This window comes from Lithobates pipiens, unplaced genomic scaffold (genome assembly GCF_037356315.1).
Source record: "Lithobates pipiens isolate NorthernLeopardFrog02 unplaced genomic scaffold, aLitPip1_a1.2 Scaffold_16, whole genome shotgun sequence".
In the NCBI taxonomy this organism is placed as follows: domain Eukaryota; kingdom Metazoa; phylum Chordata; class Amphibia; order Anura; family Ranidae; genus Lithobates; species Lithobates pipiens.
This window is the reverse complement of record NW_027507748.1, coordinates 256,668,369-256,693,924: the sequence shown is the minus strand read 5'-3', so window position 1 is coordinate 256,693,924 and position 25,556 is coordinate 256,668,369. Positions and strand designations below refer to the sequence as shown.

At 46.7% G+C, this 25,556-nt stretch overlaps 1 protein-coding gene across 2 annotated transcripts in view; it reads right to left on the bottom strand.

Annotated features, from left to right (window-relative positions):
- Nucleotides 1-23,099, bottom strand: part of PM20D1 (peptidase M20 domain containing 1) — a 585,406-nt gene extending 562,307 nt beyond the window's left edge. The window contains exon 1 of one of the 2 annotated variants that reach the window (XM_077481325.1): nucleotides 22,818-23,099. In XM_077481325.1, the coding sequence (XP_077337451.1) occupies nucleotides 22,818-23,013 (196 nt within the window). In that variant the 5' untranslated portion in view covers nucleotides 23,014-23,099. The remainder of the gene's footprint in view (nucleotides 1-22,817) is intronic. The other variant, XM_077481324.1, reaches the window with a different exon arrangement.
- Nucleotides 23,100-25,556: the final 2,457 nt, after the last annotated feature.

Genomic DNA, 25,556 nt, shown 5'->3' with positions numbered 1-25,556 from the left:
GCGCAACTGATGCCTGATGACACAAGGCCCAGGAAGCACTAAGCGCCCAAGTAGAATGCGCCGTAACAGGGAAAGGAGGAACCCGACTCTTGACAGAATAGGCTGGAGTCATCATCCATCTGATCCATTCAGAAATGGTTGATGAAGAAGCAGATAGCCTCTTTCTTGGCCCATCCGTGATCAAACAGTGAGTCTGACCTCTGAAAAGACTCAGTCGCTGCCAAATATACCCAAACCCCATCCAGGACATGTAAGGCAAATTCCTTAGGATATGTTGACCAGGGACACAGGGAAGGCAACACAATGTCCTTATTCAAAGTGAAATCAAAGGAAGGAACGATGAATAAGGACGAAGAACCACCTTAACCTTGTGGAACAACAGGTAAGGTGTAAGACCAGATATCACCACCAGTTTCCACACTCTGCAAGCAGAGGTGATAGCCACCAAAAAGGCCACCTTCTGAGACAGAGTAAGCAGGGGAATCTCCCAAATATTTTCAAATCGAGGCTTCCGTAGAACCAAGTTCAGATCCCACAGCCATAGAAGAGGCCGCACCGGTGGAGACTGACGTCCAACCCCTTGAATTTAAAAAAGGTACGCCATGGAGTGCGAGACCAGGGGACACTGAAGAAGACTGTCAAGGCTGACACCCAGCCCTTGATTGTACTCAAGGCCCATTTCTGCTCAACCCTCCCATAAAAGAAGGTCGGAATCGGAGCCTCTGAGAAAGAATGAGGGTGAATGCCCAGCGACTCACACCAGGATATACGTACATGCTTTCCACGTCCGGGGAATGGATGGAAGACCAGCACTTGGTACAGTAGATCTTCCCTGAGAGGCAGTCGTCAAGAAACGACGGTGCCTAGGAGCACGTGGTCAGCATACCCAGACCGACAGGACCAATCCGGGGCCAATAGAATGACCGGCGTCCTTGCGGCCTTGATCCTGCGCAAATGCCACAGCAGAAGTTGGAGAGGAGAAAGGCGTATATATAGTTACATAGTTAGTAAGGTTGAATAAACACACCAGTCCATCTAGTTCAACCTGAGTGTGTGTCTACAATGCAGGCACAGGGAGAACATGCAAACTCCAGGCAGGTAGTGTTGTGGTTGAGATTCGAACCAGCAACCCTTTTTACTGCTAGGCAAGAGTGCTAATCACTACACCACTGTGCCACCCCATATATATCTAACAATACCAGCCCCACGGGGCCACCAGAGCATTTAAGGTGTCCACCAGAGGATCTCATGACCTTGCCAGGCATATAGCCATTTACTAGGCTATGTGCCCAAGTGCCACCTGAAGGAAAAAAAAACAAAAAAAAAACACACAACTCCTAAGAGGGGGCCACCGACTGAGAGCCCCGCCACCTGAGGCCCCGCACAGGGAGCGCCGACCCAGTCCCCACAAAAGGGGGCAGCCATCGAGGCCCTGCACAAGGGGGCACTTGCTAAGGCCCCATACACGGGACACCACTGAGGCCCCTCATAGGGGGCACCAGCTAAGGCCCCTCCCAAGAGGTGCCTATGGAACCCCTGCACTGGAGGCACTGATGGAGGGCCCACGTAAAGCACCCCCCAAAAGGGGGTCACCCTCAGAGCCACAGCGCCACCCGTCTGGTAGGAGGAGGCCATAAGGCCTAGTAGGCCGCGGCCTAAATTTTCGGCCACCCACTGCAAGTGCATGAGGTGACCGGACCGAACAGAGCCACGGAGAGAAAGGGCAGATGCCTGCATTTTGCAATGAATTGTGGGAAGAAACCACAACTTCAAAAAACTTACCATGGCTCTTACTAAATACCTTGTAATGTCCAATTTCCAAAAAGGGGTAATTTGGGGGGGGGGGGGGTGGGGTATTTGTACTGTCCTGGCTTTTTAGTGTCTCAAGAAATAACAGCAAACACAATCAGTTCACAGCTATTTAAAGGGCCCCACCTTACCCCTTGTCCCTCAGTTGTTGTAAAGTAATTCTCCCAAATGATTCACAAGGGTTCTTTAGATACTTAGGCACTTAGCACCTATTGTATACATTCTCCAGAAAAACAAAGGATTACCCAGCACGTGGCAGTGAAAAAGCCTGTATTGTAGTTCAGCTTAAAGCGGTGTTTCCCTTAAAAAATTAAAAATAAAAGTCAGCAGCTACAAGTACTGCAGCTGCTGACTTTTAATAATCAGACACTTACCTGTCCCAGGGTCCAACGATGTGGGGGAACGAAGCCCCAATCGTCTCCCCCTCCCATCGGCGGCACCGGCATTTTAACTGTGGGCACCACAGCCGGGCCCCCACTGCGCATGCACGCGCCGTGACTGGCCATGCAATCATCTGGGACTGATTGACAGAGGGAGGGGTGCTCTCCCTTCCTGCACCGAGGGAAGTGACATCAGGAGCCCAGGCGCTGAAGGAGGCAGACTACGAGGGACCACATAGCAACAGGCATTATAAGGTAAGTAAAAAAATAATAATTTCCAAATGTTTTATTTTTTATTTTTGTCAAGCACATTAATGGATTTTTTTTTTTTTCGGGGTGGAACTCCACTTTAATAATGTTTTCTTTATTAGAATTTGTCCATATAAGCTTTAAAAAAGGTTCAGGTGCAGGTCATCCCCAGAGCGTATCCAAGGTACTAAGTGCAATATTAAAAAGTTATTTTAATAGCGCAAACATAAATGCACTAAGGCATATCTGTCATGTATAAGGTCCTCCTTGAGGGGTGCCAACAATCCGGTTTTCCCCAGCGATCAGCGGTGTTTTCTCATGCACAGGATGCTGTTCCCAGAGCAGGAATCGAAGGAGATCCCGTGTGCATGGCATGGACCGCATGGGGGAAATGACGTCACCCGGTGGGCGGACCTTGATGTGAGGACAGGAAAGACACTAGGCTATGCGCTTGAAGCATACAGGTCCTTCTACTATCAGTGTCTGTGGTGGGAGCAGCTTAAATGTAGTCCAATCGTGGCTATGGGACTACAAGAGCCAGCGGACAAAGCAGCATTAAAAACACACATCTGAATGGCAATCTTAAACATCAAAACATCTGATAGGGGTCTGATCCAGTATAGGACCCCACCATATACATTATAATATAATATATATCTTTTTCACAGTTAACATCAAAAAGCCAAAAAAACATATAATACACTGTACATATAAAAAATTATTTCCTATATTGGATATATTATGACCTTTTGCATCTTTATCGATATGACGTATATAATATATCATGAATTCATTTGAATTGTATGACTATGCTCTTGCAGCGTGTTTTTCTGTGGTTGATCATATTAACCTATATATAGTATGTCTTGTTTTATATTTTATATAGTACTTCTCATATAAGTACTTTTTAAATAAGGGTTTTTAATAATATATGATAAGAGTTTCATAGTTAGTTAGGTTGAATAAAGACACCAGTCCATCCAGTTCAACCTGAGTGAGTGTCTACAATTGTCCCTTTCCCTGTACATTGCTACACCCACATCGGTCCCTATCCTCAAGGAGCCAATGATCCAAGCTCCCCATTCATATACTAGGGCCAATTTTGGACAGAAGCCAGAAGCCAATTAACCTACCTGCATGTCTTTGGATTGTGGGAGGAAACCGTAGTACACGGAGGAAACCCACGCAGGCACAGGGAGAACATGCAAACTCCAGGCAGGTAGTGTCGTGGTTGGGATTTGAACCGGCGACCTTCTTACTGCTAGGTGAGAGTGCTAACCACTACACCACTGTGCTGCCCAGAGTGTTCATGTCATTATTAAGATTGATATTAAAGTTAGTGTAATTTTTCTATATTGAATTGTATTATACAGTTTAGGATGCTGTTGGTATATACCCCCCCCCCCTTTGTAGATACTTCTTGCTGTGTACTCCATGCTCCTGGTCTGTATGATGCCATTGGTTCATGGTTAGGAGGGGGGGCGTTTGAGCATATAAGATCACTTTGGGAGATGAGGGCGTTACCTGAAGGATGCCACACCTCCCAAACATGTTGTCCTAGCAACTAGGGTACTAGAGGAGTTAGCTGCATCCCCTGGGGAGGGGATGCACAGTGTCAAGAAGTCACGCAGCGCCGGTGTTCTGGCAGATAGTGTCCTGCCATCATATAGCGTCCGCCCCGTACTGCGCATGCGCATTACGGGGCAGAAGAAGCTTTGGAAAATCTCTGAAGCTGAACGCCGCCTGCGCCGTGAGTGGAGGTGGTAGCCCCACCATCCAAGCGGACATAGAGTTGTGAAAATTAGATGGCCCCTCGCGGGCGAGCTTCGCTCGGCCTCGCTTCGCTCGGCTCTTTTTTATTCCTACTCTATGTCCACTTGGATGGTGGGGCTAGAACCTGGACTCACGGCGCAGGCGCCGTTCATCCTCGGCTATTTTCGGAATCTGTGTTGCTGTGTACTGCGCATGCGCAGTACACAGCGGACACTATCTGATGGGGGACCTTATATGATGGGACACCGGCTGGTCCATGCGAGTGCTTTGAGCAGCATGTGATACAAGGAAGCAGAAGGCTTGTGCTTACAGAAACCTTTCACCATGCCACAAGTCGCAGTGAGCCAACTGATCTTCACAGACCTGGAGAGGAGGCTTTTATGGAGTTGTTGGATGCCTTTTACACCGGATGTTTGTGAGTGCAGAGAGAAATATATATGAAACGATATAGAATTATATATATTATATACAGTATCTCACACAAGTATGCTCATATTTTTGTAAATATTTTATTATATCTTTTCATGTGACAACACGGAAGAAATTACACTTTGCTATAATGTAAAGTAGTGAGTGTACAGCTTGTATAACAGTGTAAATTTGCTGTCCCCTCAAAATAATTCAACACACAGCCATTACTGTCTAAACCACTGGCAACAAAAGTGAGTACATCCCTAAGTGAAAATGTTCAAATTGGGCCCAATTAGCCATTTTTCCTCCCCGGTGCAATGTGGCTTGTTAGTGTTACAAGGTCTCAGATGTAAATGGGGAGCAGGTGTGTTAAATTTTGTGTTATCTGTGAACAATTGGTACGTTACTGTCAACCTTTGATAAAAATACAAATCTTCCGTGTCAGAATAGGATAATCCAATAATAATGACCTCCTGTGAAATACCCAGTCACCTTCCAACAAACTAGGCACCAAAAGTCTCTGGAATTCTCACATATATGCGACGATCAAATTGACGCCAATCTGCGGTGAAAAAAGTAGGGTGTCTGCAAACCCCTTTTACATGTCCGTAATCCTCGATACAAGCTATTCCTTTCACCATGGATGCCAATTATGTACCCAGGTAAAACAGGGCGTTAGTAACAGTCAGAGGTTGAAGGGGTGGAGGGTCATTGCCGTACACTGTATCAATCTGGTCTGCATGCTGGAACCATGTCCTGTGGTTTGATGAGATCAAGATAAACTTATTTGGTTCAGATGGTGTCAAGCATGTGTGGCAGCAACCAGATGAGGAGTACAAAGACAAGTGTGTCTTGTCTACATTCAAGCATGGTGGTGGGGGTGTCATGGTCTGGGGCTGCATAAGTGTTGCCAACACTGGGGAGCTACAGTTCATTTAGGCAACCGTAAATGCCAACATGTACTGTGACATACTGAAGCAAAGCATGATCCCCTCCCTTTGGAGACTGGGCCACAGGGCAGTATTCCAACATAATAATGACCCCAAACAAACCCCTAAGATGACCACTGTCTTGCTAAATAAGCTGAGGGTAAAGATGATGCACTGGCCAAGCATGTCTCCAGACCTAAAAACTCTATTGCACATCTGTGGGGCATCCTCAAATGGAAGGTGGAGGAGCGCAAGGTCTCTAACATCCACCAGCTCTGTGATGTTGCCATGGAGGAGTAGAAGAGGACTCAAGTGGTAACCTGTGAAGCTCTGGTGAACTCCATGCCCAAGAGGGTTAAGGCAGTGCCGGAAAATAATGGTGGCCACACAAAACAGACATTTTGGGCAAAATTTGGACATTTTCACTAAGGGTCGGTTCACATTGAGGCAGCTCAACTGCCTCAGGCAACCTGAATCTGACTTCAGTGGCGGCTTACAAAATTACTTCTGTATAGAAGTCGCCCCAAAAGTAGTACAGGAACCTTTTTCTAAGTCGGAGTGACTTGTGTCGCTCCTATTAGAATGGTTCCATTGTACAGAATGGGAGGCAACTTGTCAGGCGTCTAAGTCGCCTGACAAGTTGCCCCAGTGTGGGATCTTAGGGATGTACTCAGTTTTGTTGCCAGCGGTTTAGACATTAATGGCTGTGTGTTGAGTTAGTTTGAGGGGACAGCAAATTGACACTGCTATACATTCACTACTTTACATTGTAGCAAAGTGTAATTTCTTCAGTGTTGTCACACGAAAAGATATAATAAAATATTTACAAAAATGAGAGAGAGAGAGAGAGAGAGAGAGAGAGAGAGAGAGAGAGAGAGAGAGAGAGAGAGAGAGAGAGAGAGAGAGAGACGGCCTTGATGTCTATTATTTATTCTTCTAGGTTTAGGGTTAAGTCGTCCAGAGCCAGGGGGAGTATTATTTTGGTGATTCCACGAGTAAGTGGAAGATGTGGCAGGGAGTGGATGCCATGTAGACTGGCATTCCAGAAGTGGTACAGGAGACTCATGAGCAATATCTCTTTGTTTTTTTCCAACAAAAAATTCTGTTAGTATTATAATCTCTAACATCCCACCTGAATTTCCCAAGTTTAGAAGAGGAGATAAGGTCATCCTCTCTCCGGGTGGTATTTCTTTTAAGGCTTAGGGCCGGTTCACACAGCGAGGCGTCTCCGACTTGCCTCGCCGCGACCTGCGGGGACCTCAGCGGCGACTTGCAGAGGACTTCTGTATAGAAGTCAATGCAAGTCGCCCCTGAAGTCGCCCAGAAGTAGTACAGGAACCTTTTTTCTGAGTCGGAGCGACTCGAGTCGCTCCTCTCAGAACGGTTCCATTGTACAGAACGGGGGCGACTTGCGGGAGCGAGGCGAGGCGAGCCGTGTCGCCTCGCATCGCCTCGCTGTGTGAACCGGCCCTTATGAACAATGTAACGGTAAGTTGTTTAACCACTTGCTTACTGGGCACTTAAACCCCCCTCAGTCCCAGACCAATTTTCAGCTTTCAGCGCTGATGCACTTTGAATGACAATTGCGCGGTCATACAACACTGTACCCAAATGAAATTTTTATCATTTTTTTCCCACAAATAGAGCTTTCTTTTGGTGGTATTTAGTTACAGCTCGGAGTTTTATTTTTTGCTAAACAAACAAAAAAAGATGCAAAAAAATAAAAATAAAAAATCATGTTTTAATAGTTTGTTATACAATTTTGCAAACGGGTCATTTTTCTCCTTCATTGAAGTGCGCTGATTAGGCGGCACTGATGGCTGCATTGGTGGGCACTGATGGGCTGCATTGGTGGGCACTGATGGGCTGCATTGGTGGGCACTGATAGGCTGCATTGGTGGGCACTGATAGGCTGCACTGGTGGGCACTGATAGGCATAGTTAAGGCGGCACTAATAGGCACAGATAAGGCGGCACAGATAAGGCGGCACTGATGGGCAAAGATGGGCACAGATAAGATGGCATGGATGGGTGGCACGGATAAGTGGCACGGATGGGCACTGATAGGTACCACTGATAGATGGGACTGATGGGCACTGATAGGTGGCACTGATAGGTGGCTCTGATAGGTGGCACTGCTGGGCACTGATGGGCGGCACTGCTGGGCACTGATGGGCGGCACTGCTGGGCACTGATGGGCGGCACTGGGGTGCAGCACCTTTGCGGCAGATTGTGGGCACTGTGGGTGGCACTGTTGGTGGCACTGCTGGATGGCACTGTGGGTGGCATTGTGGGTGGCACTGTGGGTGGCGCTGGGGGCACTATGGGCACTGCTGGGTGGCACTGATGGGGGGCACTTACTTTCATTCAGGATGGCACTGCGGTGGGCAGGTGGGCACTGGCAGGGGGCAGGTGGTCAGCTGTATTGCTGGCCGTGATCGGGACTGATGTCCCGATCACGGCCGCCGGTGATCGGCTTTTTTTTTCTCTCCTCGCGCTGTCAGCGCGAGGAGGAATAATAGCCGATTACCGGCTCCGTTCTGTCACATGATCAGCTGTCATTGGCTGACAGCTGATCACGTGATAAGGGGTCGGGATCGACCCCTTACACGGATCGGTGATCAGGCGAGTCTCATGGACTCGCCGATCACAGGGGGCGCGCAGGCCGCTCGTAACCAGGACGACGTCAATAGACGTAGTCCTGGAAATGTAGGTCCGCGCTAATGCCGTCATTTGGCAATAGCGCGGATCTCAAGTGGTTAATAAACACAGGAAAGGTTTGGCAAAGGTTACGTGTTGTGTCCATAAAAAACTCAAATCTCATTTTCCTTTATGTATTAATTGTATCAATTTTTCGTACAAAACTCTAATTCCACGTACACACAAGCGGAATGTCCGACAGAAAAAGTCAGACGGGAGCTTTTCATCGTATATTCCGATCGTGAGTATGCCCCATCGGACTTGAAAATTGAAAATTCTGATGGACCTAGAAATGGAACATGTTCTAAATATTTCCGACGGAACCAATTCCTATTGGGAAAACCGCTCGTCTGTATGCTGTTCTGACGGACCAAAAACAAAGCATGCTCTGAAGTACAAGACGGAAGCGCTCGGTGTGGTAAAATTAGCGTTCGTAACGGAGCTAGCACATTCCTCATGCAGCAAATTCTGTGATCTTTTCTTCTTTTAACGCTAGAAGAATGAAGTTGTTTTGCTGCTCATATTCTCACAAACTTATTTCTTCATTATTTCTCCTGATATCATGAATAATATTCTATTTTTTTAAGTCATGATCTCCATAATAAAGTTTACAGTTAGTTTTTATAGTCTGTTATTTTTTTTAATTTCATCAAGATCTCCTTTATATTTTCTAGTGATTTCCATATATAATTTTTTGTGTGTGTGTGTGTGTGTGTGTGTGTGTGTGTCAAGGAGGCTAAAATACAGAATTCAGAGAGTAGTGGTTAATGATTCTTATGCCGCGTAAACACGATCGGACTATCCGGCGGACAAACCGTTGGACTTTGCAGCGGGTGTCCGCTGGACTTTCCGATCGAGCGGACCTGCTCACACACAACTAGACTTTGTCGACGGAGTAGGTCCAGCGGTACAAACCGCCGGACTATGGCGGGAGTCTGCCGGACTTTTGAAATGAACGAACTTGCTCACACACGGAGAAATGTCCATTCATTTTGAACGCGGCTCCAGTTAGACGGGACTAGCGCAAGAGGTCAATGTCGCTGCCTCCATCGGCGAGATTGACACCTCGCTGGTCCCGTCACCTGATATGGACTTAAAGGGGAAGCCCTAAGCCGAAAAAACGGCGTCTGGGTCCCCCCCACAGTCCCCCACCCTATGTGAATGAGTATTGGGGTACCATGTACCCCTATCCATTCACCTGGTGAAAAAAATTGTAAAGAAAAAAAACACAACACGTTTTTAAAATAATTTATTGCACAGCTGCGGTGGCCTTCCGTCTTGGGGGGTCGTCTCGCTGGACCCGTCCGCTATCTTCTGCTAGCTCTTTTACTAGTGGAGGAGCCCGGCTTTCTTCTTTGTCGTCGTCGCCGCCGCCATCCGGGGGTCTTTTTAGGACTTGGGGGGTCTTGTCTCCCTCTTCAGGGGTCTTGTGCCCCACCTCGGTTCTTCTTGCCGGGCCTCCGCTATCTTTCTATAGCTCTTTTACTAGCGGTGGCCCAGTCTTCTGTCGTCGCCGCCTCTTCTTCCGACTTCGGGGGTCTTGTCCCCCTAGTCGGTTCTTCTTGCCGGGCCTCTGCTTTCTTCTTCCAGCTCTTTTACTAGCAGCGGCCGGGTCTTCTGTCATCTGTCTTCTGCCTCTCTATTTTCCTTCTTCCTTGAGATGTTGACTCGACGCTCTCCCCAACCGCAATGACAGGGATGCGTTGTGCGGCGACTTATATAGGAACAAGGGGCGGGGTCATAGGGTGATGTCACAGCCCCAGCCTCCTCCGGGATATCATAAGGGGCGGAGTCACCATGTGACATCACCCAGTGACCCCTTGTCCCTATATAAGTCGCCGCACAACGCGTCCCTGTCATCGCAGCCAGAGAGAGCATAGAATCACCATCTCAAGGAAGAAGAAGAGACGAAGAGAAGAAGAGACGAGAAGGGAAGGCGGCGGTGACGACAGAAGCCTGGGCCACCGCTAGTAAAAGAGCTGGAACAAGAAAGTTGAGGCCCGGCAAGAAAAACCGAAGAGGGGGACAAGAACCCCGAAGTTGGAAGAAGAGGTGGTGGCGACAGAAGACCGTGCCATCGCTAGTAAAAGAGCTATAGGAAGATAGCTGAGGCCTGGCAAGAAGAACTGAAGATGGGGGCCAAGACCCCGGAAGAAGACCCTCGGGCAGCGGCGAAGAAGAAAGCCGGGCTCCTCCGCTAGTAAAAGAGCTAGCAGAAGATATCGGAGGAGTCCGGCGAGAAGACCCCCCAAGACGGAAGGCCACCGGAGCTGTGCAATAAATTATTTTAAAAACGTGTTGCTTTTCTTTACACTTTTTTTCACCAGGTGAATGGATAGGGGTACATGGTACCCCAATACTCCTTCACATAAAGGGGCTCACAGATTCCGATAAGCCCAGCCTCCTCCGGTACTGTGACATCATCATAAGGGGGCGGGGTCACCATGTGACATCACTCGGTGACCCCACCCCTTGTCCCAGGAGGAAGAAAAAGAAGGGAGGAGGAGGAGGAGGGAGAAGGGAGAAGGGAGGAGGGAGGAGGAGGGAGGAGGAAGGAGGGAGGAGGGAGGAGGGAGAAGGAGGGAGGAGACGGGAGAAGGAGGGAGGAGGAGGAGGAGGGAGAAGGGAGGAGGAGGAGGAGGGAGAAGGGAGAAGGGGGAGGAGGGACGGCGCTCGTCCCCACCCCTTTTCCTGACCGTCTGGGCTGCGTGCTCGGATAAGGGTCTTATATGAACTTTGGGGGGGGACCCCCACAACGTGTTTTCGTCCATACCAGGTGACAAGGCCAGTGAGTTGTCAATCTCGCGATGGAGGTGGCGACATTGACCTCCTGCACTAGTTCCGTCTACCTGGAGCCGCGTTCAAAATGAACGGACTTTTCTCCGTGTGTGGGCAAGTCCGTTCATTTCAAAAGTCTGGCGGACTAGCACACAGACGGCCGGATTGTCCGCCGGACTGCCGAGTCCGGCAGACAATTTTGAGTCAAAACTTCTAAGTCCGCCGGACTTTTGAGAAAGAAAGTCCACCGGAGCCCACACACGGGTGGATTTTCCGGCAGACTCTGGTCCGCCGGACCAAGCCCACCGGATAGTCCGATCGTGTCTATGTGGCATTACTCTGAATGGTCTAAGGTTATCAGTGATGTACCCCAAGGTTTAGTGCTGGGACCCTTACTTTTTAATATCTTTATCAATGATATTGGGTCTGGGATCAAAAAAGTAACATTTCCGAAGACACCAAGCTATGCAGTGGAATAACGTCCTTACAGGATGTCTCCAGTTTACAAGCCGACCTCAATGCTCTGTCTAATTGGGCGACTATGTGGCAGATGAGGTTTAATGTTGATAAATGTAAAGTTATGCACTTGCGGCCTAAGAATATGCATACATCATACATACTAGAGGGAGTACAACTGGGGGAATCCATAGTGGAAAAGGATCTGAGGGTTTTGGTGAACTTGGTGTTGTTATTCCCTTTACAGTCAACAGAGGACAAGGGGGCACTCTTTACGTGTAGAGAAAAATAAATTTCGTCTCGAAATATGGAAAGGTTTCTTCACAGTAAGAGCTGTGAAAATGTGGAATAGACTCCCTGCAGAGGTGGTTCTGGCCAGCTCAGTAGATTGCTTTAAGAAAGGCCTGGATTATTTCCTAAATGTAATATAACTGGGTACTAACATTTATAGGTAAAGTTGATCCGATTGTCTCTCGGGGGATCAGGAAGGAATTTTTTTTCCCCTGCTGTAGCAAATTAGATCATGCTCTGCTGGTTTTTTTTTGCCTTCCTCTGGATCAACACCATTGGATTTGCATCAGCCCTCCCCACACTCGGGAGTGACGTCAGCGCTTCCTCTGGGGACTGATAGAAAGGCCAAGAAGCGATTTTTAGGTGATTTGTTGATTGTGGAAGAGCAAGCTCCAAAATTCACAAGTGCAAGTGCACAACTCCTAATCTGGGACATCATGACATGGAATTGTGAAATCGACATAAGAAACAAACTAAATTTTCTTGAAGAATTGAAGAACATGATTGATGTGTTGGGGAGAATTTAAAAGTCCTTCAAAATGCAAACATTTTAATTATTGTTCTAAACCAACTTTTTTTTCTAATTAGTAAAAGCCAAATTTTGAAGATGCACACAGTGTGTCAACATGTGTGATCTGCCATCAGGGGATTTCAATGTACGCTTTTTGTGGGAGCAACCCCTTCCTCCCAAATGAAGTAGGTGAGGGGAAGGGGTTGCACCCCCAAAACACATCCATTGATCCCCCATGATAGCAGATAGCACATGTTGACATTAGGCGTGGGATCAGGAGGGAAATACCCATTTTGACTCCCAAATTGTGTGCATCTTCAAAATTTGGCTTTTACAGGGGTGACATCAGCCCATCTGATGAAGGCAATATCCAGACATTTAGGACATGCAGAGTAAAAACTTTGCTCATCAACAATGTGTGACTTCTTATTCCAATAGTCAATACCAGTTTAAGTAATTTTGCGTTTACAGTGACAATGAGGCTTATTTACTAAAGGATCTAGAAGACAGCCAAAAACAAACACAAGCAATAATGAAAAATCAAGATTTTATCTGAATTTTTTTTTTTGTCGTCTGGCATAGCAATGGCCCAGACCCATAAAATAATTTACATATTTCTTCCGAACATCTGCCAAGCCAGTACGGCCAGTATCTAGGCCCGTCAGGGGGATTAATAGGAAGTCTGGCCTCAGGCCCAACTGAGGCAATATAAATTTTGGCAGTTTTTCCCTTAAAAAAATTGTGCAATATGCAGCAGGATAGGACGATATGGTTGATTTTGTAGTCCGCCATATGGATTGCTGTCAGAAACAGGTGGAACTGGCTAACCATTATCCCGAAGGTATTCTCAACAACTCTTCTCACTCTGGCCAGCCGGTAGTTAAAAACCCTCCTTTCCGGGGTGAGGGTCCCTCGGAGGAACGGCCTCATCAGGTGCTCGACCAGACCAAATGCGAACGCAAGAAAGGCGAACGGGAATCCTTCCACGTCGTCCGCATCAGGTGGCAATGCCAGGCCACCAGTCTGGAGACGTTGGTAAAACTCCATCTGGGCAAAGACTCCTCCATCCAACATTCTTTCCCATGTCCACATAGAGGAACTCATATTGTGCTGACACCACCCCATTAACACTATACTATTAAACTCCTTATAGTTATAATAGTAAAACCCCGAATGGGGTGGTGGCACGATGTGGACGTGCTTCCCATCTATAATCCCTCCACAGTTGGGAAAGTCCCGACGGTCGGCAAAATGGGAGGCCACAGTCTGCCATTCCTGTGGTGTTGGAGGGAACTGTGGAGTCAAAACAGAAAATAATATAAGTACTTTTGCACATAACATTGCAAGCAAATTAAACAAAAGCATTATTGGCCGACATCAGCATAACATTTTTTTAAAGGAGTATTTCCAGACACAAATCTAAGGTCCACTTATCATATTCCTCCCCAAACCCCCCCCCGAGATCTCACTGTAAAAAAATTAGGGGGGGGTGTTTGAGGTGACTTTGGGAGCCAAAAAAAAGCCTCTGACACTCTGCCTGAATTTAAGGACACACATAACATATGTACACATTTTAGGGGGTGTTTTGGGTAAAGCACTACAATGGAGCTGATAAAATACATTAAGGGACTAGGCTATAGGTGTATATGGGCCCAGGATAGCATGCTGGGGAGGTTAGTGAAGGCAAATATACATGTAGGCCAAAAAAGAGCATTTAAAAAAGCTTACAGCATGCATGAGGATAAAGGGGACATTCACAGCATATTCCAATCATGGTAATTAGGGAACGATTAAATAAATACAATACATTAGCAAACATTAAATACATATAATGTGATGTTAAAGGATAAAACTTACCTTAATATAGTCCTTCTGCAGGACAAGTCTCTGGGATAATGATCCCCAGAGCCTGGGGAAAGATGCCTGTAGAGAACTTGAGGTCCTGCAGACTTCTCCCAGTCGCCAAGTACCGCAAAGTGTTGATGAGCCTCTGCTCCAGAGCGATGGCTTGCCGCATGCAGGTGTCCCGTTTCATATTATAAGGGGTGACAAAGCCAGCAGATGGTGAAAAATGGTGTCCGTCATCCAGAGAAAGTTCCTGAAATCATCAGGATTATTCTGCTGGATCTCACGCAGCAGAGGCATGTGAGAGAATTGGTCACGCTGGAGTACCCAATTCTTGGTCCATGAACTCCTCCTCGCCCTGTTCATGGACTGGGCTTGGGTCAAAGTATGAACCCCAACACCAAGCCCCCAGACAGCACGAACTGTACGAGTATGTACCCGCAACATGGTTTCAAAACGGTCAGCTGGTCACAACAAACTTAACAGAACGCACTGAAGAACAGCAAGGCCTGTGAAGAGAGCTGAAAATCAGCAACGAGCGCAAAAGAATGCACTGAAAAACAGATACGAACTGACTACACGCACTGAAGAACAGACACAAACTGAACAGCAGTAAAACGATCTGAAAAAGCAGGAGTCTGAAAAGTGCGAATTGTCTCTAACCAAACTTCTACTAACACAAGATTAGCAGAAGGAGCATAAGGGTGGCGCAGTAGCTACTGAACTTCCTTTTTCTAGTCCCGTCGTATGTGCTGTATGTCACTGCATTCTTGACGGTTGGACTTTGGGGCGATCGTGTGTACGCAAGACAGTTTCAGCAGAATTCCGTCAGAAAAAGTTTATTCCGACGGGAAAACCGGTCATGTGTACAGACCATAAGTCCCCTAGGGGAAATTTTCCATTGGAGATATTGCTTTTCTAATTTATGAAATAAGGTGCTAAGTGGTTTTAAAGCGAGTCTAGGGAGAGGCGTGGATTGATTAAAAAATAGTTTGGGAAATAATCCTAAACATTCACCCAAAACATCATGCCTAACTTTCTCAATGTCCAAGATAATATCCATGTTTTCAGAAAGGACTATAAGGGCATGAGCCTGAAATACACTTTTGACAATACTTTACATAAAAAACATTATAGATAAAAAATCATAATATACTTGTACAAACATAGGGCAGATCAGCGCGGTATGGGATACATAAAAAAACATTAAAAAGAAAGGCTTACCCAGCGCATGGCAGCGAGAAAGTCTGTATTGTAGTTCAGCTTAATATTGTCTTTTTTATTGGAATTTGTCCATATAATATATATATTTGTGTATAGGGGATAATTTGAGAGATAGATGCGTAAAAAAAAATTACATTTTATATATATGCACACACACATACATATACATACACACACACATACATACATATACATACACACACACACTCAATGGATTTTTTTTTTTATATAATACTACATATATTTCTCATATTTAATAATTTTTTTTACGTGGCGGGAAGTAGGCCTGCCATACTGGAAGGTTTCGTAGAGACTACATTATTGGTAAGTAACTGTCGGTTTCCTCACCTCACCTTCCAAGAAGGGAACACATGACAGGATAATCAAGTAATCTGCATGCCTACCTTAGGGTGGGACCACTGGCTGCAAGATCTTCCCACCAAATGCCAGGTTCTGCAGCACGTTTTACCTCCACTTCATTATGACTGATGAAGGTATCTTAGCTGGATCAGGAGGCTGATCAGCAGGTTTGCTCCACCGATGCCCCTGCCTTCTCTGCTTCGGATGCAGGATCCATGTGGAGTGCTCTTTAAGGCCAGGTTCCCTCTATAACCTGCTGCAGATCACACAGGAGCGATGTGCGCCCCTGATCCCCATTTCATGGATAAATCTATGCCTGAGTTTGGCCCTGAAACAGAGCTAAAGACGCACGTTTTTGTGCAGTGCGCTCCGCAGCCGCAATGGAAATACGTGAACCGGCTCCATAGGGAGTCAGTCACATTCTCCTGGTATGCGAATTGGATGCGGGGAAACCTGCATTTAATTTGCATAGGTGTGAACCCAGCCTAAAGATGGAATCAGAAAACCTGTGAAATTAGTAGATTAGCACAGTTTGACTGTCTCAAACATCTAGCAATTGTGGCCAACATGTCTGTAAAACTTCTTAAGACCACTAAAAGGACCAAAGACTTGCTCTGTGGAACGAGGATACAACTTTGATCAACAGAGAGGATCTGGCTTAAAACATAACTCTGTTCAGGAGAATGATTTAAAAAGGACTCCTTGACAGACCGACCTTGCAGGCCCCTTTAAATGTTTAATTTATTCCTTTTTCATAGCGATAGGTAAGGGAAAGCCCATTTAAGGGTAGTAGACTAAGGGAAGGTTATTCCCTGGGCTTAGAAAGCTGGACAGGTACATGCCCAAGCACACCAACCTTATGATTTCCTTCACATCTGAATGCTAGCATGTCAGCTGTGAAAGTGCTCTATATACCCAGACTCCCTTTAACCCTGCACGCAAATGCATTAAAATTAAGCGGAAGGGAGCTTGGTAAAGACCAGATTATACCTATACCGTAAATATCAGGTGTCCTATCTGATGTCTGAAACCATAATCCACTCCAACACCATTGGGTGCCTTTTGGTATTAATGAGTGATACATTAAGCAGAACCCTACGACAGGAGGTTAAATCTATAGCAGGAGCAGAACGTTGGCCTGCTACGACCAGTTCTGCTATTAAGAATACATATAGAACTGTAAACCTATTGAGTTAGGTATATGGATCAGATCATTTCTGATACTGCATATTCAGGTAATACTTCTATGAACCAAAGTTCTTACTAAAAAAAGGTGATTTTATAACCTTCTTCCAGTGTCATACAACCCTACTAGGTTACAAGCACAGGGAATACCTCAGGCATGCCTGAATGTAAGGGACTGCATTTTCTGACATCTGAAGTAGGGATGCACCGAATGGTTTTTTTGGTGCCGAAACCGATACCGAAAATGAAAAATACACTAGGCCGAAAACCGAAACCGATACCGAAACAGCACCGATACCGAAAATGACTGTTTTAAAAAAAATATTTTTATACAGGAGGTGGTCAGAGACTGGGGACATGGTACAGAAGGTGGTCAGAGACTGGGGACATGGTACAGGAGGTGGTCAGAGACTGGGGACATGGTACAGGAGGTGATCAGAGACTGGGGACATGGTACAGGAGGTGGTCAGAGATTGTGGACATGGTACAGAAGGTGGTACGAAACTGGGGACATGGTACAGGAGGTGGTCAGAGACTGGGGACATGGTACAGGAGATGGTCAGGGACTGGGGACATGGTACAGGAGGTGGTCAGAGACTGGGGACATGGTACAGGAGGTGGTCAGAGACTGGGGACATGGTACAGGAGGTGGTCAGAGACTGGGGACATGGTACAGGAGGTGGTCAGAGACTGGGGACATGGTACAGGAGGTGGTCAGAGACTGGGGACATGGTACAGGAGGTGGTCAGAAACTGGGGACATGGTACAGGAGGTGGTCAGAGATTGTGGACATGGTACAGGAGGTGGTCAGAGACTGGGGGCACGGTACAGGAGATGGTCAGAGACTGGGGACACGGTACAGGAGGTGGTCAGAGACTGGGGACATGGTACAGGAGGTGGTCAGACACTGGGGACATGGTACAGGAGGTGGTCAGAGACTGCATGCATGGTACAGGAGGTGGTCAGAGACTGGGGACACGGTACAGGAGATGGTCAGAGACTGGGGACATGGTACAGGAGATGGTCAGACTGGGGACATGACACAGGAGATGGTCAGACTGGGGACACGGTATAGGAGATGGTCAGAGACAGAGGACGTGGTACAGGAGATGGTCAGAGACTGGGGACGTGGTACAGAAGATGGTCAGACTGGGGACATGGTACAGGAGATGGTCAGAGACAGAGGACGTGGTACAGGAGGCATCCCCCATTGCAGCCAGTGTGTCCCATTGCAGCCAGTGTGCCCCATTGCAGCCAGTGTGCCCAATTGCAGCCAGTGTGCCCCATTGCAGCCAATTGCAGCCAGTGTGCCCCATTGCAGCCAGTGTGCCCCATTGCAGCCAGTGTGCCCCATTGCAGCCAGTGTGCCCAATATCAGCCAGTGTGCCCCATTGCAGCCAGTGTGCCCCATTGCAGCCAGTGTGCCCCATTGCAGCCAATTGCAGCCAGTGTGCCCCATTGCAGCTAGTGTGCCCAATTGCAGCCAGTGTGCCCCATTGCAGCCAATTGCAGCCAGTGTGCCCAATTGCAGCCAGTGTGCCCCATTGCAGCCAATTGCAGCCAGTGTGCCCCACTGCAGCCAATTGCAGCCAGTGTGCCCCATTGCAGCCAATTGCAGCCAGTGTGCCCCATTGCAGCCTGTGTGCCATTTTGCAGCCAGCCTGTGCACTGTGTGCAGGGAAGAGAGCCGCCTCCGCCGCCTGTTTGATCACAGCGCCGGGAACATCACAGCTTTCATTTCAATAGCTGTGTGTTCCCGGCCACGCGCCGTCACACATAGCCCCTCCCCGTCAATCCTGCGGATGATCTGTCTATCTAAGTGCCCGGACAAGGGGGAGGGGCTGTGTGTGACGGCGCGCGGCCGGGAACACACAGCTATTGAAATGAAATCTGTGATGTTCCCCGCGCTGCAATCAAACAGGCGGTGGAGGTGGCTCTCCTGCGCTATACACCCCCCATGATGGGCGTCACCAGGGGCGGAGGGCGGAGACCCGCCCCCCCCCACCCACACCATGCCCCATTTTCAGCTCCATTATCGGCCGTTTTTCTCTTTCGGCAAATTGCCGAAAAGGGCATTTTCGGCCGATATGTTTCGGCGGCCGAAATTTCGGTGCATCACTAATCTGAAGTTTCTGCGGTCAGAATTCCTGGTCTGAAATAAAAGTAAATAAAACATTAATCTGGTTTTATTAATTTTTCCTTGGACCATGTATATAATTTTTAATGGTGATTGGGAAATTTTGTTTCATTAATTTGGTTGATGATTTGGTGCCTGCTGATAAATTAGGAGGTTGCCTGAATTACTGGGTGAGGATGTCATTATTAATTGCCCCACTAGGTAACACTGTGGTATTTTTTTTATCTCTTATTGTTTATGTCCAGCATGTCATTGCTGTGAACATAGACGTTATTTTTGTGCTCATAAGGGATGTTTCATGTTATAACAATATGTTCCTGTCCTCTTAACCCCTTTTTTATTTATTTCCTTATTTAATTAAAGTTAAGAGTTTTTACGATGGCTCAAGCATATTGTTTTTTTTTTTTTATATCCGTACGAGTCTCGAATCATGTGATCCCGTTCAGCCACTCATGGTTCACAATGAGGTTTGGTTGCATGTGGATCAAAACGAGGCTTGGTTATTTATGTTTATATATGGCAATGAGTTAGTGCATGGCCCATTCCCCATGACTAAGTCACTCTTTGATGAAACGTACGTCGGGTGGGAGACGTACTGACGTCATCGCTGTCTGGGACGGGAGTTTGCAAGCCGGCCGCCGGTTTTTCCTACAAGTCTTTACGGTCTATTTAAGTGCAAAATTTTCTTTGATATATTAAATAGTTTTTACTGGTTCACACTATGGCGAGTTCCCTCTTTTCATTGAGATTATGGCCGCTGGGTGCTGATCTACCGATCGAATTGCTATCTCTTGGTTTGGCTTTAGTACATCCATAGCCAACTTGCAGGACTTAGCAGGACTCAGCTTGGATACAACTAGCCTGTTGGATTTTTCATGTGATTATTACCAGGGACTACAGCTGCAAGCAATAATCACTGTGTTCACCTGGCCAGTATGGCTTTCACCACCTCTCCGCTGGGAGGGATTCCCCCATCAACACTGACCTGTGGTTGCAGGGAATAAAGCGATTTTCTCTTTCAAAAAACATACTTACTTAGCTGCATCTGTCCCCTACCAGCTCTAAGAGTGAGAACCGAGCGATCAGCGGTTTTTGATCACTCGGTTCTCAGTCTTAGAGCCGGTGGAGGACAGATTTCTCTTTCAAAAAACATACTTGCGTAGGTTCATCTGTTCCCCACCGGCTCTAAGACTGAGAACCAAGCCATCAGTGGTTTTTGATCACTCGGTTCTCTCCCCCCTCCCCACTGGAGCGATGGGCTGTGGGAGGTTGTGAGCGGCCGACTTAGGCTCTCATCGGCTTGCTGAGAGGCTTAGCCTGGTGGCGGTCAAGGCATGTGAGCAGATCCCAACTTTATTGTCACGATCTTCCCCTGGACCGGCTCTGTGACTTCAGCCCGCTGTCTGCTGAAAACGCGGTACAGAAGTGCAGAACAAAGTGTTCTGCAGCTTTGGCTGTACTTCTCCTTTAAACTAGGTATTCTGCTGTTATGTTGCCTGGACATTTAGTTTTGTGGGGCAATGGGGATGTGTGATTGATCATGGTTCAATTACCTCACTTCGTACCAGCCTATGTCTGCATAGAAATATATGTACAGACAGACTTAAATTGAAAAGTAATGTACTGTACATTGATATTGCTGTGAAAATTTAATGTACCCTTGTGGCTGACAGAAATGATGGCTGGAAGAAAAAAAAAAAAAAAAAAAAAGAAGACTAGAAAAACTTATTGTGAAGAAATTACAAGAACCAGATGGCTTACATCTGAGAGTCTTCACATAACTTAAAGTGGTTCTGCACCTAAAAAAAAAATATTAAAAGCCAGCAGCTACTAATATTGCAGCTGCTGACTTTTAATAAAATCACACTTACCTGTCCCAGGGTCCAGCGATGTCGGCGGCAGATGACGAGCGATTGCTCGTCTCGCTGCTGCCCCCGCCGCCATCCTCTGTCAGGGAATCAGGAAGTGAAGCATCGCGGCTTCACTGCCCGGTTCCCTACTGCGCATTCGCAAGTCTGCGGGGGTCTGCCCGGAAGTGGGTGCAGATACCTGGATTATCCAGGTAACTGCACCCCCATCCCCCCTGAAAGGTGCCAATTGTTGCACCGGAGGGGGGGGAAGGATCAGATTAGCGGAACTTCCCCTTTAGGGTGAAGAACCGCTTTAACCATATCATTGTCAGATCATTGTTCCTAATTTTTAAGGACAGCTTCCCAACTGGAATTGGCAAAAAGAAAACATGGTACCAATATTCAAAAAAAGGGCTTGGAAACTATAGATCAGCCAGCCCAATAAGAAAGTCAACTATTTGAAGGAATGGTGCAAGAATTTGCTGAAAATGGTATCAGTAGTAACCAATAGTGTTGAGTGAACGGTTCAGACCGAGCATAAGTTTGGCGAACACCCAAATTAGCAGGGAGTTTGACCATTTGTTTGGCTCGCTGAATGCCCCACAATGCACTGAGCATCGCAAAGTGCATTCTAAGCCCTTATTGGCTGAAGCAATGAAGGCTTTGCCCAATCAGGGCACAGAGCACTATCAGAGCCATAATTGGAGAAAGTCCTGATGACTTAGCCAAATAATGGCTCATTGCTCATAAACCCACCTCACACTATAAAAGGTTCCTTCCCAGAGGAGCCATTTTCAGTGTGATATTGGAGTGGAGATAGAGAGAACAGGGCTCTGTTCATTGCTACTTGTGAGTTATGCCTTGTACACACAGTTGGACATTCCGACCACAACATCCATTGGATTTTTTCAGACGGATTTTGTCCGAAACTTGTGTTGCATACACACGGTCGGACAAAGTTGTCGGAAAATCCAATCGTTCGGAACGAGTCAACATTCGTTGCGTACTATGGGACTACATAGACGCTAGTAGCCAACAGCTTTGGTCTCGAAATTTAATCTGAGCATGCGTGGCACTTTGTCCGTCAGAATTCTCTACAAATGATCATAAAAAGTCAGATCGGATTTTGTTGTCGGAAAATTTGAGATCCAGCTCTCAAACTTTTTCCATTGGAATTTCTGACGGAAAAAGATCCACACGCGATCGGATTTTCCGACAACATAATCCTATCGGACCGCGTATACAGGGCATTAGTGTGTTATAATGATACTATTGTGAGTGTAGTGTGAATATAGTGATAGTACAGTATCAGTATAGTGCGTCAGTGCAGTTTTACTGCAGTGGGATGAAGTGCGTCACCATGGGCTTCTGCCTTCATCCAGTCTTCCTTCCTGGTTTGCAGCCCGGGCTCTAGTCATTTGAAATGCCAAGCCATGTGACATCACTCCCAGGCATTTGCATCAATCAGAACTCCTTCAATTCATTTTGCAGTCTGCAGGTGTCAGTGACTTCGCTGACTGCGAATATCTCCTGAACGGTGAAGATATTCATTGTATCTACAGGTAAGTTTTATTAGAAACTTGCCTGTAGGTAAAAAGTTACCAAGTGGAGTTTACTACAGACTTAAAAGCAAAAAAACTTCTGATTTCATAACTTCAGGTAATTGATGAATAAACAGGTCCATTGTAGAAATTGCTCTGGTCCATAGAGGGTGAATAGGCACGGGGGGGGGGGCTGAATAGGCACGGGGGAGGGGAGGGGAGGGGGGTTAATCCACAGCTGGGGTCATTGACTAAAAGGATTTATAGTTGCTCTGGTAAGCAATCCTGCTTTTCATCAGAAAACACCTCTAACATCCCTCATGTAACCCAAGCCAAGGAAATAGCACTGTTTACTTCTCTCTGTTCTTGGAAAACTCTTTAGTACTTACCTATTAGAGCCTGTTTGAGTTGTTTTATCGCTCTGTCACCAAGCTTGGCTTCCTGGGCTCCTTCCCCCTGCCAAATGACTCGGGGTTTAGGTAAGGTGTATGTCCTGATCAGCAGTGCAGTAATTAGTAAACCAACCCCAAACAGAAACAGCCCCAACAGGGCACCGGCCGTCCCTCTCCACACCGCTCTGGACATCCTGCGTTGTTGACTCAATAACTACACAATCAGACCGAGTTCAGCTTTTTCTGCAAATCCACTGTACAGTCTCCTGACTCTGCCCATATCTCGCAAAGCATCCTGGTGTACTATGAAATAAAGCACCACCTGCATCCCTTCAGCCGTGCGAGCCTACAGCTCTTTGCAGTAAGTCATAATAATGCTTTTCAAGAGGTCATTTATACCTGTAAGCAAGCTAATATTCCTTGCAACATTTACACGAGCAGACCAGGGCCTACTTGAGTTGAAAAGCTAATAAAGTTTTACCCTTGTGCTGCCAGAGCAGTTTTTGCATTGTTTGCACACGTGTTTTGTAGGCAGATGCCACAAAGAAGATTTGTTTTTGTGTAAGCAAGTTAAATAACTTAAATTGCCGACCAGCCACCGTCATTATATTGCGGAAGGTTGGCTCAGGGCTGTGCAAATCGGCATAACTGTTAGTGCTCATGCACACGGACGTTTTAAAAAACTGGCTGCAAAGCTAGCTCCGACGCCTGGAAAAATCGTTGTGATTTTTACCACGTTTTGCATTGGCGTTTTTGCGCGTTTTTTAGCGTTAGCGTTAAGTAGCTTTTTTTAAGAAACACATCTCTTGGCTATAGGACTCAGAAAACAAAGAAAATATGTTGCGCGTTTGTGCGCGTTTCGCGTTTTTACAGCTCTAGCTCCACGCCACGGAACGCACTGGTCCTGGGTTTTTTTTACAGCTTAAAAACGCCTATGCAATTTGCAGCTCAAAAACGCCTAGGTGGGCATGAAGCCATAGACTAACATGGACAGCCGTTTTTAAGCTGCAAAAAAAGCTCAAAAAAGTGGCTGTAAAAACGTCCGTGTGCATGAGGCCTTAGGGTTGACACCTTTTCGCCAAGCCAAACCCGAACACTTTAGCAGCGCGCGCCAAAATTATTTTTTTGTAGTACAAAGCAATACACTATACATATATTGTGTGATTAAAGAACATTTCTAATCATATGGAGTTAATCAGAGTCCCCCTTTACATCAGATTCAACAGAGTTCCCCTTTAGATCTGAATCTGCAGCATTCCCCTTTACATCTGAATGCACAGGGTTTGTTCCCCTTTACATCCGATTCTGCAGTTTCCCTTTACATCTGTAGCACTAACCCCCGAAGGAGCTGCTGGTTATTTCTGGGCTTACCGTTACCTTCCATTCTCTTTGTTGCACTACTAGGGGATGTCCCGTGGTAGATGGCCCAGTAACTTGAGACTGACAATAGATCCACTTGAATGGATTTTATTTGCAAAACTCAAACCATTGAACAGTCTTTCAACTTGGGATCAGAGGGTTGGAAAGGAAGTTCAGGTACTCTCAATGTCAAAGTCCAAAAACGTTAAAGAACTTGCTTACTTTGACTGCATCCAGAGAATAGCCACTCGCAGCTGGATGATCACTCAGGTTGGACAGTCCCTCTCTCACAAGGCCTAGCAGCAAACAAGGTGCTTACTCAGGAACAAAGTCTTTGTCACAGACGTGGTTGCAGAACATGTAGGGAAACTAAGCTGTAGAACACTTGTAGGATACCTGGATCTCTCAGCCTGCTTGGCGATATCCACAAGACCGGATTCTCTCGGTTACTTCAGCCCTTCCAGGCTCTTGTTAAGAAAACCAACCCGTACCCCCCTGGAATGCTTGAAGTACAATGGGTCTCTCCCAAACCGGAGACGGCACCCAACCAGGGCCGGACTGGGAATGAAAACCAGCCCTGGAAATAATTTCATACCAGCCCCATAGCATTATTATACCAGCCCAGCAGCATAACGTCATTATTTTCTTGTTCATAAAAGAGAAAACCAAACATTTTAAAGCATATTTGAAAAGTGCATTATATATACATAGGACACAGTGGCTGCGTTTGACGGGCACAGTAGCTGCGTTTGACGGGCACAGTGGCTGCATTTGACGGGCACAGTGGCTGCAGGGCTGTCTTTAATATTGATTGGACCCTGGGCAAAAATTTTCTGGGGCCCCCCCCATGCAATTTCCCTCTCCACCTGCTCTGAGATATACAATAAATAGCAGCTAGACTTAAAATCAGTTTACTGTATCAGATCAGGCAGCGATTGGTTGCCAGCAGTTACAGCATTTCATTACTGCATACTGACTGGTTGCTAGGAGTTACAGCACACATTACGGCTCACTGATTAGTTGCTAGAGGTTACAGCACATCATCTCCTCGCAGCAGGGGAGCATGATATACATATGGATGCTGCCTTTATTTACATATCATTGCCGCTGGCAGCAGCTATTTACTTAGTATTGTCGCCGCTATTTACATATAAATGATGGTTATTTACATGTAAACACAGGGTCTGCAGGGGAGTCACCTGCACACAACAATAGGGCAAGAGCTGGGCAGCATTAGTGCCAGCACAAGACTAAAACTTTAAGGGACAAGGGAATTTAAACCTGGATAGTTGGCAAGTATGAGGCAGCTGTTATGGGCCCCACAACAATGCCAGGGCCCAGGGCAGCTGCCCCTTTTGCCCTGCTTTAAAGACGGCC